The sequence below is a fragment of the Ammodytes marinus genome, assembly GCF_949987685.1.
Source record: "Ammodytes marinus genome assembly, chromosome: 15".
NCBI lineage: Eukaryota > Metazoa > Chordata > Actinopteri > Uranoscopiformes > Ammodytidae > Ammodytes > Ammodytes marinus.
In genome coordinates, this window is record NC_137219.1 from 22,435,963 (window position 1) to 22,453,520 (window position 17,558).

General features: G+C 41.3%; 1 protein-coding gene across 1 annotated transcript in view; it reads left to right on the plus strand.

Annotated features, from left to right (window-relative positions):
• Positions 1 to 17,558, plus strand: part of LOC307261486 (ALK tyrosine kinase receptor-like) — a gene marked incomplete at both ends in the record, with an annotated part of 372,653 nt that overhangs the window by 209,827 nt on the left and 145,268 nt on the right. Inside the window, one exon of the mRNA XM_080042042.1 lies at positions 15,156 to 15,360. Coding sequence (XP_079898168.1) covers positions 15,156 to 15,360 — 205 coding nt within the window. The remainder of the gene's footprint in view (positions 1 to 15,155; positions 15,361 to 17,558) is intronic.

The following is a 17,558-nucleotide window of genomic DNA, read 5'->3' on the forward strand; positions in this document are numbered from 1 at the left end:
ATCTTTCATTTAAGATTTCACTTGGTGTGAGATTTATGTTTTTTAAGCCATAAATCTCAGCAAATAGCCAAGCAATCAGTGAGTCACTGGTATTGATCAACTACCCCATCAGCCTCCTGCAGAGATATTAGGGCCATTTCACACAATGATGCCGTTTGCAACAGCGTGAGCGATGGACAGAATTTGAAGTTCACTTTTTGAAACAACCACTTTACTGAGGAAGTGTAGCGAGTTTGTCCATTCCAAGCTGCCAGAAGCTTCTACACATCAGTCTGTCATTATTGTACCTGTTGGTTAGTACCAACCATTTCTAAATGTTACTTTTTCATTGATGCTAGCAGTCTTTGCCAGAAATATCTGATCATAATAATAAGAAAAAAAAGCTATGTTAGTGTCTGCCTCTTGAATCTTCCTGGCATGTAAATAGACAGCCCTTTATCAGACAACTGATCACATAGTTGCTGACTAGAGTTCTCTTTTGGGTAACGGTGGCACCTATTAAGGTGCGGCCACACTACACGCTTTACGCGTGTAACACACCTAAAATGTTGCTTGATAATTTTTGTCAAAAATGGTTTTATGCACGTAGCGCCTATAGTCTCCCTCACGATAATGAATTCCCCTAATCAACCATGGCTGCAATCAGACCTGACCTGACACAACAGCGTGCATATCCGCACAAAAACAACAACAACACGGCCAACAACTGTGCCAAAAGACAAATAAACAGCAACTGAACAGCACAAATAGCCTAGCATTAAAACAGCATTGCATATTCACGCCGCTCGGAAATTCATACAAACAGCAAGGCAGCTACATAACAAACACAGTTACAGCATTTTTTGCATGGCGGCACAAAATAAAGGCAAGTAGCCAACATTACCCTACCTGTCTGTGACAGGGGACGGTGGCTGGCGTAGATATAAATACCGGTGCTTGGCTGCAGGCCTACTTGTCGTGAAAGTTCCCCGGACATAGCCATCATGTTTGGGTTCATAATATTGAGGCGCTAGCCGCCCGCACACAACCGGGTGAGTTAACTAATGCTATCCGGCGCTAACTTGGTTTATCGGCTAAAGCACAGCCGCACATATTCACTGAATTAACCAGGAAGTCCATTCTCCTGGTTTACTTTCCCCACGTCTTCTGACGTCGGTCAAGTTCAACGCTGATTGGCCAACACGGCTAATCGTCACGCGTAGGAGCGTAAAAAGTTAAATTTTTTTAACTCTGTGCGTAGGTGCGTTAGGTGCATATACGCGGCTAATACGCGGCAAACGGGCCTTAAGTGTTGCTATAGCGCGTGTAACGCATCTACGCGCGTAAACCAATGGTTCCCTATGGAAAAATTGCCGATTTTATACGCGTCTGTACGCGTGTTGTGTGGCCGCACCTTTAGTGTCCATCAACTGCTGTGCTAAATGCCAGACTGTGTACCTGTTTAGAAATACCACTGGCTTGGATGTCAAACTGGGAGGAGAGATCTATGCTCTGCTAGTTGCATCTCTTCTGCCAGTATGTAGCTGTAGCCAAACTGAGCATCTGCCCCAAGCCAAATGTGTAATAGTTCCTGCAATCAAGAATACAGAACCCTTCCACAGAAGATTTGATTGAAAACCAAGTTGCCTTTTGCAGAGTGAAATCATGTAGTACCTCCAAACTATCCATTTATCTGTATGTGCATTACTTAAGCTATGATTTTAAAAAAACAGCTTTGGAACCAGTGTTGGGCAAGCTACTTCAAAAGCCTAATGCGGTATTTATTACTTGTTACTGTCATTTCAAAGTAGTTAGTTACATTACAATATTACTGTCTTTGAATTGTAAGGCATTACACTATTTTTACATTACTTTTGCATTACTTTCACCAAAATAACAGGAAATACGGATTTGGTGTTCTCAATAGATCTTCTTTTGTTCAATGCAGCTCATTACACAGCAGGAGGTGACATGGTATGGCATAATGACTGAGCTAGGCTTAAGGCTAACAAAAGTATATAATATAATGGTCACAGTTATGGCTCATGGTGCAATACATTTTATAATATAAATACTGTATCTTTAGGTATTTATTTAGCCTATATTAATATCAATAGAGCTAGAGCCTACTACTGTAGATTGTAAAAAAAATGTGAGCCTCAAAGACTTGTTTCTTGTGTTCTGGCGACTTAAAAGCACAAACAAGTTGTTCACATTATCATCAACTTTTGCCTTTTTTAGTTGTTCCAAAAAATCTGCCTTATCATCTTGACATCTAATCTAAATGATAACTGACCATTATGTTTGTTTATCGTCTCTCTTGCGTGACATTTTATAATAACAATAGTAGCCTAAATATATATCTCCTTTGCTATGCGCTGGGGAGAAACAGACACGCTGGCAACTTTTCTGGTATCAAATTGGTGATTGCAGGATGATTAGGATGCAGCAGCCTATTTGAATGACATGCTGTCGGGCGGACTCCGCCCGGCGGAGCTGCTTGACTCTCGGCCGGGTGAGAGGGGGCGGCTGCTTCACTGTACAGTTCCATAGTTGCGCATTCAGTTTTGGCGACATGTCTCTGTGTATCAGGGCTCGGGACACGGGACATACAATCGGACCGCAGAAGCTGCTCTTCCGTTGGAAGGGAGCGGCACTCCGTTGTAAGGAGGGAAGTGATGTGGTCTCTTCTGGTTTCCTCTTATACCCAGCGCAGCTTAAACTTGGGCAGTGAGACAGAAGCCAGTAGCGCATCTTTGGAATCAATTGTAGCAGCAAATGTAAAAACAACAAACCAGTCAATTTTGGGTTTAAAATGCATTGTAACGCGCGTTACTGAGATTTGTACCGAGTTACATATTACCATTTTTTTTGCTGTAATGCCTTACATTACCGCGTTACAGCAAAACGTAATGCATTACAGTAATGCATTACTTCCTGTAACGCGTTACTCCCAACACTGTTTGGAACACAAACCTCAACTATTTTATCATGGCCCTTTGAGGTCTTCAAGGGTCCAAAATGTTCAACCCAATCCTCACCTCAGTTCCTTAGCAAGTACGAAATTGAGACAGATCTCTTAGGTCAGGGACCTGTATTTTTCTTCACCAGGCATTGAAAAGAGTTACTGCTTTGACTCTTTACAGTTTTGTGTAATTCAAATAAATTAACATCTGTCTCTGTATACCAGAAATGACTCGGTAGAGGAATTGTTCTGTGTGGCTAGCAAACAAAGCAAGAGAAAAAGTAGTCCACCAATCAAACACTGCATTTAAACCTCTGGGGGGGAGATAGTACTTTGCATTTATTGATATTCACGAATGGCTTTATTGTTCTCAGTATTTGCTCAGCAAGATTGCTTTTACCCCTGTTTTGCATCAGGACAAGTCAAAAGAAAGTTTTCAGAATGATACAGTCCACTGACAGTGGAGGGTTCGTCCCCTCTTACCACACAATCTGACCTTTGCCCTTCAGTACACTCTGGACTTTAGAAATGGGTTGAATTGTTATTGCAGGTTGCAACCCAACAGAGTCTATGTCAGTGGAAGTAGGCTTAGTTACCATGCCAATCACATCCTCCTTTTCCCACACACAGAAATGGACCGACAGCAGCAAAAAGATGCAGAGAGGGATGAGGGGCTCTCAAAGGAGCACATTAAAACCGAAAGCAACACAGATGGATTCAGGCCTCCAGGGTTAGGCTTGGCTCACTGCTAGTATATAAAGAAATATATAGCCCCCTGTAAAGACGGAATATTTTACAAAAAAGGCCAGTGCCTTGTGTATGAGCTGTGTTGATGAACTCTTTGGAGCTCTGGGCAGTTGTTTTCTCCACCCCCGTTCATATTGTATACACATGCCATATTCATTATGGGTGTACTTTATATAATGATGTTTTAACCGATGGATGCAAAAATTGAGGTTTTGCCTTTTATTGCAATGTAATGTAAAAATGTTGTTGACTGTTGTCTTGATTTTCCAGTTTGGGGTTTAATTCAGACTGCTGTCACCACGAATACAGGTCTTTACATTTGTTTCTTTGATGATTTCCGAAACAAATTTATGGGTTTCCTTGTGTCATCAGTCTAGCTGTTTCATAAATACTGTCAGAGTTTAGATTTTTAGGAGTTTTCTTGATTTCATTAACATGACATTTAAAGTATACAGTACACCCAAACTGCTGTTATATTCTATATATTTTGCAATTCTCAACATAGCAGCTCTCTAAACGGCACATATACAATCCTCCATGAATTACACATATTGTGCAACACACACTAAGTATTGGGTTTGTTTCAGTCAACAGCCTCTCAACTCTTTCATCTAAACTGTACAAATGGGCTTTTTTGTGTGTGTGCTGTTGCAAGCTGCAGCCACTCAGTCACACTAAGTGCAGCAGTGGCTGGCCCTGACAAGGAAAAGGGCGAATCAAATCAATATAGTCCACCATTATAACCTTCATTACGCCAGCCAAACTGCAATCATTGTTCGTTTTGGCGTATCATGGTGAACCTGTTTGTGTCTGTAATTGACCCAGCTTTTGTTACAATGGCTCATGGCGAAGCTGATGTGTTTTATATTTTATTTCTGCTCGCACCCACCACTGCTGTCCTATTTGTAATATCTGCTATTCTGATCTTTTAAAATGTTTTCTGTACATTACGGCACAGTAAGTGAGTAAGTAAGTAAATGGTCTGACTTGGCTTGCTTCAGAGGGAATGGTGGATTTGTACGGTGTGTTTTTTATCTCTAGGAGCAAATTGTTTGTGCAGGTTTTGACTGGTTTTATTCTTTACCTATAATCCATTATAGTCATCATACAGTATGTGACACTGTCATTAGTTAAGGAAATCCATATTGAGTTTCTTATTTTCTGCAAGCTGTGATAAACGTTGCTGGGTGCAGCCACAAGTAATTAAAAGAAGCGTCTGTTTGGCAGGATAGCTAATTGAATTATTTGCTGGTGTGTGTGTGTGTGTGTGTGTGTGTGTGTGTGTGTGTGTGTGTGTGTGTGTGTGTGTGTGTGTGTGTGTGTGTGTGTGTGTGTGTGTGTTAAATAATTCAGTGACAGCACCAAAACCAATCTGTATCAAACACAAGTATGATCTCTTGACTTGTCCGCCAATCTCCTACAAGCTGAGGATGTGAGCACAAGCTGAGGGCCGTGTCCGGACTGCCATACTAACGTCCTACACATACTAATTTTGACTTCAATTTGAGTATGTGACGGTTGGGTATGCGAGTTTGGGTATGTGAGAAATTCCCGGATGAGTACTAACTTCCGGGAAGATTTTGGGTATGAATCGATTGTATACTTTTCCTACTCAACCGCCCCACAATGCATTGGGTCAATTCTACCCGCCCAGGAAAATGAAATATTTTCGAGCAAGTTGCTAGGCAACAACATTGTTTGGGGTTCCGCGATATGACAACTGTATGTGCAGTCATTCATAAACTCTTACAATAGATAAGAGATGAAGATAAATACCTAACAACATTAGAGTCACTAAGTGAAATGAGTGAAGTGAGTCTGATAGTGGAGAGAGATTAGAACAGATTGCTGTTCCACACACCGCGGCTTGTCCAGCTCAACTCACAGACAGCTGAGTGCTGATGAGCCGGACAGAGAGCGTCGGAGGGATCCTCCGCCTCAAAACATAATTATAAAACAAGAGGTCTAAAACACAGATGATGAACACAGGACTGTAAAAATCTAGTTCAATATCTAACCTGTAGAGGGCGGTTATAAGCTTAACAGTGTCTAAACTGCCTGAATCTTATAAGAAGAAGAAGAAATTCTTCATTGCTTGAGTATACTTCAACTGAAAACGTTTCGACGCAGCTCGCATACACAATCGATCTTTGAGTAGAGAGTATGCAGTATATAAATGGTGAGTATGTAGGATGTAGGACGCTAGTATGGCAGTCCGGACACGGCCTGAGTGTTTACTGTTTACTCCTCCTGGTAGAATGTATGTGGTTGGGTTAAAGAAAATCACCGAGTGTAAATCAAGTGTGAAAAAAGAGAGTGATTTGTCTTAGAGTGTGAGTGTTAATGTGTGCCTGTTCATGCATGCCGTAAACCCACACGCCTCTCTCAGCATGCCACCCCAATGTGTTTGTATGTGTGAGTGCTTGTCACCCGTAGCATGAAGCGATGGGTGCCATCTGATAATAAACAGAGGGACTTGTTGAGCATGACTGAGTGCTCCTGCACTTGATTTCATTCTGTGACAGGATAGTTTTAAATTACTGAAGACTCATCACCGACTACAGCAGGTGCCTGTAGGAGTCTCTATGGTAGCAGCTGTCTCACACACCCTGGAATGGTAGAATGGGCTTTTCTCAAACAACAAGACGTTTTTCTCAAAAAATGACAGTACACCTTATAATCTGGAGCGCCTTATATATGGAACAATTGGTTAATTGGTTGATCCATACTGCTCAAGGCGCTCTGTCAAAATGTTTCAGTAAGAAAAAACAATAAAAACTATTTAATAATAATAGCATGTTTCAGTACGACTGGTAAACTACATATCCGCACCGCTCGCAACATTACGGCTACCGCAGTAAGTTAACTTTTATTTTGAAGCAGAAACAGTAAGCGCTTCCTTGTTCCTAGCCCCGCTGCGCTTCAATTCAGAATGATGCTGCTCGAGTCCTCACTAGGACCAAAAAAGTGGATCACATTACCCCAGTTCTGAGGTCTTTACACTGGCTTCCTGTCACTCAAGGAATTGATTTCAAAATACTGATGTTGGTTTATAAAGCCCTAAATGGTTTAGGGCCAAAATACATTGCTGATCTGCTGATACGTTATGAACCGTCCAGAGCCCTTAGGTCATCTGGGACAGGTCTACTTACAGTCCCCAGAGTTAGGACTAAACAAGGAGAAGCAGCTTTTAGTTATTATGCACCAAAAATCTGGAACAAACTCCCAGAAAACTTGAGGTCTGCTGCAACTTATGCTGCAAGTTATTTTAAATCGAGTCTGAAGACTTTTTTGTTTCCATTTTAACCTGCATTTTTTTTTATTTGCTTCTTTTATTCGCTTTTAAATGTTTTATAATGTGTTTTATGTATTCTAATCGTTCCCCTGTAAAGTACTTTGATTGGCCTTGTGTCTGAATTGTGCTATATAAATAAACTTGCCTTGCCTTCGACCGCACCAGGCTTTTCTCGCTTGTGTGATAATCAAAGTTCATTTCGGACACTGAAACCCATCGGTAAAAGACCTGTCGGTGACCTGTCGGTGTTTGCACCATGGGCAGAGGATCATATATCCCCGCTGACAGAGCAGTCGAGCCGGCATTACCCAGGCAGCTTTTGACAGGCTCACAGGTTTAGCAGCCGAGCTAGCGGGGCAGTTCGGCTGCTATCCCCTCAGGCTGTTTTGCTGACATTCCCTTTAGCATAGCTCCATCTGGATGCATAATAGCCTGGTGCTACCAGACTATCGTACTTCATTTCATGCACAGAAGGTCTGGAACTGCTGTAATTGGCAAACGCTCACTCACTTGGATGCGGGTGTCTGTTGAAGTTTAAAACTGTTGGATCTGCTCAGTGCCACTCTGGATTAGCCAACCGATCGCATAACGTTTGGTCGTGCCATACGTCATGAGCCGGCTTCTGACGGTGCCTTCCAGTTGTACAGGGAACTCTGAAATTTCCGACTTCATCACATATTGTAGTCTATGGATCTACCGGTACCTGGCAACGCTAACTTGCTAGAGCCTAACGTTTGGTTATTTGGATGAGAAAGATTGTAGGCGTCCATACTTTCCCGAGCAGATGCACTGGAACACAGACAGGTCGGAAGTCGGACATTTCCGAGTTCCGAGTATAAAGGAACGCAGCATTCAACTGAAACTGGAGCGCGACTACGACGTCATCGTTCTCAGCCACTCGCTCTGTTTGCTGATTGGACAACCAAAACTCTGGACGAGCAGAATCCCACTAATACGCCCCAGCCCCAGACTGACTACTGAAGGGAAAATTAAATTTGGGCAGAAGTAGGTGGGCAGGCAGAGCCAGGCTTGATGCATAACGCAACCCCAGTCAAACGTTTGACTGCAGTATCTTCTATTCTATGCGCCTTATAATCCGGTGCGCCCTATATATGAAAACAGTTCTAAAATAGGCCATTCATTGAAGGTGCACCTTATAGTCCGGTGCGCCTTATAGTGCGGAAAATACGGTATACAGTGGTGGTCAAAATTATTAGAACACCTGACAGATCGGAAACTATTGACCTTGTTTTGCCTCAAAAACTTGATTACATTACATAATGTTCATGCAATGGGTAGATGGTGGCTCTGAGTAAAACAATTATCAGATGAAGTGAGTACTTCTGTTTTATCCACATTTACCTTTAATATTTGGTATGTCCACCTTTTGCAGAAGTTACAGCAGCACATTACTCTGGGATAGTGTCAATATACTGTATATCCTGAGAAATGCAAAACTCATTTTATCCCATGCCTTCTGCAACTCAAACCAAAGTATTTCCTTTGAATGTACAATAGACTTGTACAGTTTATTTTCCAACTCGCGCCAAATTAGCTCGATGGGGTTGCGGTCCGGACTTTGAGGGGGCCTGGCTGGCTGACCCTTAGTATAGCTGGTCCTTTGTCAGCTCTCCTGCACCATAACACATACTCATATCCAACAACTGAGGCACAACTGCCTTCAGTAGGAGCTGTGGCACTCTGCACATACACAAACACATTCCTTTTATCAGGGTAAATTCATCAAACATTCACAGTAAATGCCTACTGCAAGGTTTTTTCACATGAGCATGCACATTAGAGACTTTTCTCTGTTTCTCCAGAAAAAAGAAAAGAAAAAGTATGAACAGAGGGGGAAAAGACAAGGGTGTAAGAATACAATGGCAAAAGTCCCTAATGAAATGATTACAACCATCTGTCTAATGTTCCATAATCAGATAATAAATCCTATAGCCTTAAGGAATAGAGTCCGAGACTTATAGTATCGGCATCTGCTTGGGGAGTAATCGCAAGCTTATCTTATCTACCTTCACGCAGACTTCATGAATGCTACTTTCACTGTTCAGTTGCCGGAAGGATTTTTTTTTTGTTCACGAACACTCTGGTGCTTTTTCCACTCAAAGGATCTGCTAATTTATGTATTAATTCCTTTTTGTCTCGACTACAAAGGCTCTATGTGTCCCAGTTATTTATATATTTCCCTCACCCCTTGGATCTTGAGCACAATTGCCAGGCGAGACTGTAACGTGCTCAAAAACAATCCCGCCCCATACCATGAAGGTGCCTCTGAAGATCTTTTTTGTTGTCACTGTCCAGTCAGTATGTGACCCTTTAAGTACATTACTTTAATGAGTGTTTTTTTGGCCATACTATTATGACATACTTTAAGACTTTGTTCTGAGTCATTCCCGGGTTAGTGAGAGGTTATCGGAGTGCTTTGATGACCTTCCTATTGAAATTGTTTACTGTTCGACTTTCTATAGGAGCACACTGTTTGGAAGTATACAGCCGTGGTTCTAAAATGTTGAACTTCTTCGGCATAGACAAGAGTACTTGCCAGACCCAAGAAGTAGCGATAATCTTGGGACTTTTGACTGTGAATAGGTTGTCTCTGTCTGCACGAAAATACCAACTTCACACTATCAACACAACACAGTTAAGTTCAAGCAAACTCTCTGTGACTATGGTGTTTGGAGCCTCACATTTTACTAGTACTGGTAGATTGAGTTTAACCATATTAAAGCTACTACGAGTAAGTCGGCACGTTGGCGACACCTTTGAACAAAAGTGGTAGTATTATTACGACGCCAGCTGCCGTGAAGCTGTTTTGTAGCTCGTGCGGGCGTGCAAGATTCAAATAATCAGGAAGCAATATGGTGCGTGTCCGTGTGTTGAAAGTGTGAGGGCACCGGACTCTTTTCGGCTCCGTGAGTCTATGGGTGACACAGCATCAACTAATGCCAGTAAGTGCTAAACACACCTGATTGCAATGAGTTGATGCATTGTCATCTCTCACGGAGCTGAACGAGTCCCCGTGTCCTCACACAAAGCGAATGAACGAGAGATGGCAGTTAGTATGGATCACGATGAGGTAATGTGTTTATGTTGTAAATAATGACTATTTCCGATGAATAATGGTCATCTGATGATGCTGGTGAGGCAAAGTAAACTTTGTTTTAGTAGGCTACCGCTCATTCATTTAGGAGTAAACACTGCAGTCTAGTTTCGCTGGGTGAAATTGTGTATACGTTGCTTGGCAACGCCCTCCCGCCCGACTATCACTCTCCCTTTTAGCTTTTCTTCATTGCATTTTCTTTTTTTTCTTTTATGGTTCAGCCCCGTTATCAGTCATTATGACGACAAACAACTGTCTCAAACAAGGCTCCCGCTCCCCTTCCCTCACCTAGAGGGATAGGCTTCTCAATTCACGTTCCTGCGCCACACTGAAATCTGTGACCAATACGGATATGTGACCATAGAGCATGCACGCGTGAACCGAAAATCGGACTGGGTGTACGACCAGATCAAATGCAGCAATAAAAACTATATAAAAACGTCTTTCTTTGCACTGATGGTCTCGTTTGCTGTTAAAGGTAATTTATGATTATGAGAGGAAACATGAGGCTGTTTAAAAGATATTTAAATGTTACTCGTAGCCGCTTTAAGTGTTGGTGCTGCTTATCCATGATTAATGTTGCCAATAAACTCAGGGATATAGGGATAGTGCCTTGATTTGGCATTTTAAGTTTAGTTTATCTACTTTTATTATTAGTGAAAATTGTTGTCTTTATTGCTATTGATTATGTTATTTGTGTAATCAGTGATATAGATCATGGTATTTATACAGTGCTTATAATCAATATATACACACTTTTTTTTGTCTTGTGCAACAATATTCTCTGTGGAACAAGTTAAACACTACTGCTACAATAATTGTCTTTCTCACAGTGTCAGATTTAATTCTTTGCACCACTTCATTTAACATCAAATCCTATCAACTTGTTTCAGTGTTTGCGTTGTCTATTGCTGTGTTCAAAGATTAATCTCAATTGCTTTGTGGTTAACAACAGTACAGCCTTTCTGATATCTAACTGATAACATGGCTCAAGTCAGTGTTCATGGAACATAAGATACAGTGCTGTTGAAAAATTATGAAAACTAAGAAAATGAAATTGGGTATTCCCAGGTAACGTTATGCTTCAGTGCCTAATGACAATTTTAGTAAAAGTATGCAGTACATGTTTTATGTGTTGGTAAGGTTCCTTCCAGCAAGAGTTTCATATACTGTAACTGTTTATCTCCCATTAAGCGTACTTATTAAGAAAATATGTAATTTATTAATTCAGTCCTGGTGTCTTGGATGAAACAGTCAGGTTTCCAGGATGGACAGACGAGAACCCAATAGCATGACACAAAACAGTTTAGGTGCAGCAACAAAAGTTTTAATGTGAAGACAAACCAGGTAGTAGCGTGGCAAACAGTCCAATAGAGGCAGGCACAAGGGAAAACCAAAATCCAAAGGAGTGAGTCGAAAACATGAACAGGCAGGCAGGTATAAGGACGCTGGATAGCTATGAAACACATAAGACAAACTAGACGATTTGGCAGAGAACTGAGGGAAATGACTGTGATATATACTGAGGCTGATTGACTAATGAGGAGCAGGTGACTGTGGGACAGACCAGGTGAATGTAATTAACTGGGAGTGCAGAGCAGGAGGGAGTGGCACAGAAAGTAAACCAGGAAAACAGACAAATGAAAACAGACTAAATACCGGCTGAAGTTGTGACAAACATAATAGATTATTGAACTTTAAAGGAAACTAATATGAAAGACAGGTGTCATTGTGAATTTACATGTCTTGTGTTAAAGTGATTTTTTGTCGTTTTCTTATGCAAAGCTGGTTTCAATATGAGTCATCCTGTCTGTACTGCTTGAAACCCCATCAATGGTCATGTTACACTGTGCATATTGGATCAGACATTTGGTTGAACCAGAGGGGTATACTACAAAGCAAACTCAACAGAGCCCGGCTCTCTTTTTTTGATCTGGTTCAACATAACACATACCCTCGCTCAGAGCTAACCGGTATCACGAAGGCAGTTATCAACCTCTTATGTTGAACGAGGGTTTCAGCTTCAGGCTCTGTGCGCGTCCCCATAAGAGGGGGCGTTTGGCCGTCATTTGACTCTGCTTCCGCACAGACTGGACTGATCTTGTGCCGCTAACTTTACACTAACGGACTGATTGTGAGCAGCTGACTTCGCTGACTTCACAAGAGTTTGTCAGTCTGAATGATCACAGAACAGCAGAAAACAGAGAGCCGAAAAAAACTCATACTGCAAATAAGGAGAGAGTGGAATGTTGTCAGAAAATTGGGCTACTGAATTGATTAATTTCGATCTGTAAAATAAATGACATTAAATGACATTATAAAGCAATTAAAGGTTGAACTCGGATTTAAACAGTACACCATTTAGCCTAGTTGATAATCCTACACTTAAGAATCTGATTTAAATCTGACACTGTCCCCTAATGAATAGCATAGCCTATGTGGAAAATCACGTTAGTTTTGGGCCACATCAAAATTAATACAAATTTGATTTTGATTTAGGCTAATAGCCCTTTATTTGCATCTTATAAATACCATTAAAATAAATAGCCTAGATACAAAACCTGTAGGCTAGTCTGTATTTTCCGGACAAATATGAATCTACTGTGAGAAGCTTAACCTGCGAGTCTGCAGCGATGTCCGAACTGTGACAGCTGACAGCTGTCACCTGTCACGTCACAACTGTAATCGCTACTGATGAAAAGAAAGAAGCCTACAGTGAAACAATGTTGCAACCTGTGATTTTATAGAACGCTTCATTAAGAGCCAGTGTGTGTAGATCGCCAGGTAAAATCATTTGAGGTGAGAGCATGGCACTGCATACAGTAGGTCTAGGCTATTTTACATTTTCTGCATCAATAACTATGCATGTGGCAAAAAGCCGCAGCGCAATGTTACAGTTCACTCTAATGTAAGCCTTATGTCACGGCTTTGTTTCGTTCATTAACTTACTGATCAATAAGTTTACTGATTTAACTAGTTTACTCAGTGAGAAGTATCGCTCAGACAATATACAGGTAGTCAGGTCCGCTCCTCCGCGGGATTTCAAAAGGTATAGTTTCCTTAAAGGGCAGCGTTCTAAGAGCCGAATTTAAACTCAAACTCTGGAACAAAAACTGGTCTGGGCAGGTTAGCCGTGCAGCCTCTGTTACCACGGTGATCTAGCCAGGTAGAAAGAGAGCCTGGCACCTTTTGTGATACTGAAAACTCTGGCTTTAGACCGCTTTAGACTCAACAGACCTCGCTCAGCCCTTAATCTCGCTTCGTAATATACCCCTCAGGTCTTTTGATGCAGTAAATGAGGGCATCAGGCTCTGTTAGGCAGCAGTATTCACAGGTTGAATCTCAGACAGGAACCTACAAATGGAATTAAAAGTCCGATCTAGCTTGCAGTTTGAATTTGTACACTGCCGATAATTGCTCCCAAGCAGGTATTTCTTCATCTCATTTGGACTGGGAAACAATGGTTAATAGGTTTCTGCCTTCAGGCCCAAAGCCCTTCCAGGCTGAATCTTAAAGCCTTTATATCAAAGTGCTGCTGGGTGTGTAGAAAATGTGTGCAGTCTGCATTGCCAGCAAACTTGTTGTAAGCACTTGGACTGTCCTTGCCAAATTGCCTGGACCCTCTGTGTGAGGAGCATGCAAATGTGGAAGGGAGAGCAAATGAGGCTTAACTGGAGTACTCCAATTTGAAGGCCTCCAAATGCACTTGTTCTACAGCAACCACAGGGGATCAGGGAATGCATTGGATATCAAGCAAGAATAAAAGGTGTTAAAATGGCTTGAGGTCCTCCTACAGATGTCTATTATGTTTGCGCTTATTTCAAATTGAATGCCATTCTTCACATTAAAGACCTGCAAGGCAGTTAGGAAATGTAAACATACAAATCATTTTATACAGAAATTTATAGAGGGAAATATACAATCGGTATATAATACAATATAGGGATGGATAATATATACATATATTCATATACATATATACAGTATATACATTATATTCACACAACCTAGTGTTATTAAACTGAAAACAAGACTTGGATTCAATACATTACATATCAGTAGTGTGTACAGCCTTTCTTTCTCAGCCTACCTCTGTCTGATTGGTACCAACATGCAGTCTAGTTTACATATCCAGCTAATGGCAAATCCTTGTTTGAGTGCAACGGCTGAGACATGTGTGTCCCAGATAGAGAAGTAGGCTCTGATACAATCTGACCCTTGGGATGCTACTGTTTCCATTATCCAGAGGCAAGAGTGCAGTCTGGAAATAGAGAGAACGTATAAAAGAAAATATATCTACTCTGTGCTGAATAATATTTACATAAACATTTCTACAACTCTTAAATCAGCAGGGAGCACATCTCAGGACCCCTACACTTGCGGGCAAAATAAACAGTGACATCAGGACAGGCTTACCTTGAATAGTTTTTGGAATGATGAGGAAAAAATCGCTTATTCTGCAAGATTTTAGTTTTAAAAATGTTTGAAGTTTGACCTCATCAACACAACTTCTCCTGAGCATATTAAAAAATGCATTATCCTTCCTTCAACTTTAGATTATTTGTGCTTCCGTACCTCACACACACCCACACAGAGACAAACTACCTGCCTACTATAAACTCCATGCATAAACAAGATTGTAAAGTAAAAATGGGACTTCATATCAGTGATAGAAAAAACTTTGCTTTGATATTTCTTCCACTACCCACTCTTTTGTGTGTGCCAGGGACGTCATTGACTGCTCTTTTTCAAAGCAGCTTTATTTCATGCGTTCTAATCAAGTGTTGCTTTCAGCCATTGCCTTAAAAAGACATTTGAAATCATAGCCCATCACTCATCTGGTTTCTGTACATGCATCAACACAAAATAAATGTTCATGAGATTATAATTTCTGATCATCCTAAAGCATTCTTGCTTCTTCTGCATTTAGCTAGATCTTAGAATCACTCTCAAACCGATTGTCTTTCTACGGTATATTCCTCATTAGTACACTCTGTTTTTGCCACTGTTCCGTACTCTAAAGTTATTTGTTCCTCTATCTCTCTCTCCTTCAGGTCACTTCTACTGGGTGAACAACTCAGCCTATGGGGGCCCTTGGGTGCTGAGTCCCTGGCTTTGGGGAGGCCAGGCTTCATGTAGCCTGGACATGGCTGTGTTCCTCCACCCCAAGCAAAGTGGGCAATACACAATATGGCTCATAGAGCGGGACACACCACCACTGGCCCTCTTCTCCACTGACACACTGCCACGCATCACAGGGTAAGCATTTGTTTTCTACACGTGTGGATGATTTGATGTAATGAAAATAAGCAACCAGGATGTGTCTCTCTCCACACTAGGGTTGGGTATAAGCATGTAGTCAAGATACAATACGCAAAACGATATATCAGTCACGTTATGAGATATCACAATATATTTCATCATGATGCATATTGCGATTTTCCACATAAATCACTGAAAATGTATGCATAACATACACATATATATATATATATATATATATATATATATATATATATATATATATACACTCAACTTCGCACAGCCATTGAAGAGGAGTGGACCATCATTCCACAGGCCACAATTGACAATCTGATAAACTCTATGCGAAGAAGATGTGTTGCACTGCATGAGGCAAATGGTGGTCACACCAGATACTGACTGGTTCTGAGTCCCCAGACCCCCAATAAAGCAAAAAACTGCACATTTCAGGGTGGCCTTTTATTGTGGACAGTCTAAGGCACACCTGTGCACTAATCATGATGTCAGATCATCATCTTGATGTGGCACACCTGTGAGGTGGGATGGATTATCTCAGCAAATCAGAAGTGCTCACTATCACACATTTAGACAGATTTGTGAACAATGTTTGAGAGAAATGGTAATATTGTGTATCTGGAATGAATTTTAGATCTTTAAGTCCATCTCATGAAAAATGGGAGCAAAAACAAAAGTGTTGCGTTTATATTTTTGTTGAGTGTATGTGTGTGTACTTGGATGCCAGCCAAGAGCTTGTGTCATGAGTACCCCTGTGTACATGTGTTCCATTAGAGATGAATCAAAGAAAGACACCCTCATTGAAAGCCTTTCTATATGGAGAAAGGTGTCAGACAGGGACACTGGGAAGGGATGGTTGGTTGTTTGAAACACATGTAAATTGCTTTTGCAGCCACAGGCCACCAATAAGCAATTATTGTATTCATTATAGCCTTACTGTGTGACTAATCCCCAATTAACACCAGGTCTGTGCTCCTCTCATTGTGGCTTTTCATCTGAGATCTGTATCTCACACTGAGAGCAACAGGGTCAGGACAATACTCAGTTCAAAAGTTTCTCCACCAAGTACTTAATATGTGTGGTCGTGTACATGTGTTGCCAGCCTTTATTAGCATGGCTGTTCTTTATTTTTTAATCGTTGGAAGTCGGAAATCAAGGAGTTCCTCAGAGTGTGCTGCGTTATACAGACATGTTTTATGCTGCTTGTGTGTGAGTAATATCTTAAGGGCATTGGCATCATGTGAATGTCATGCTTAATGCATCTCCCCTCTCACTGTTGCTGTTTGTGTGTGTGTGTGTGTGTGTGTGTGTGTGTGTGTTTCTCAAACCACCCGTGTGTCGTCTTATGGGAGCTTAGCAGGGACGCGCTCATTACAGTTGTGACGGATTAGCTTTTGCCTTTGTGTTTGTCTGCTCTCATTTGTAGTCAGAGAGTGCCATACACCCACACCATCTCTCGGTGACTCGCACAGCCAACATTCCTGCATTTGTGCTCCGATGGGAGTACGCTTGTATCAATAAAAGAGAGGGCAAAAAACAAAAGCGAGAACAATAGCCAACTGCGGGCATGCAAAGAGTATATACTATATACTGTATTCAAGGTGTATTCAAACTACGGCCAGCGGGCCAACTCCTGCCTGCAAACCCTTTTTAATTGGCTCGCAGCACATTCTAAAAAAAAAGTGGAATACGGCCCTTCCATTAACCCAGTCCATAAAATAGAAAAATAAGCTGGAGACGCGGTATCTGACGAGAAAAAACTCAGATATTCCATATGCCCAGATAGCGTAGTGGTTAATGCCAAGAACTAGGCCGAGGATGAGTGGGGTTTGAATCCTGGTCAAGGCTAACATTAAAATTAGACTTCTGTTTTTTTATAAATATTTTTCTCACAGTGGAAATATGCCGTGATATTGATAGGCCCAACTACTTAATACATTCAGTCAATAATAGTTGATAACCATTCCTAACAAACATTTGTTGATGTGTCAGCAAGCCCATTAAAGGTGCTGTAAGCGGAATGGTTCTTTTAGCTAACTTCCTGTCAGTTACTGCGTGTTAGCAGTCCCCTCGCTCGTCCCTACGTCACCACATTAAAGCACTGCGGTCCTCAAGCAGCGAGTTATCTAGCATCATCTCAGATCCATAAGTGTGATAAAACATGATAAAAACCATCAAAA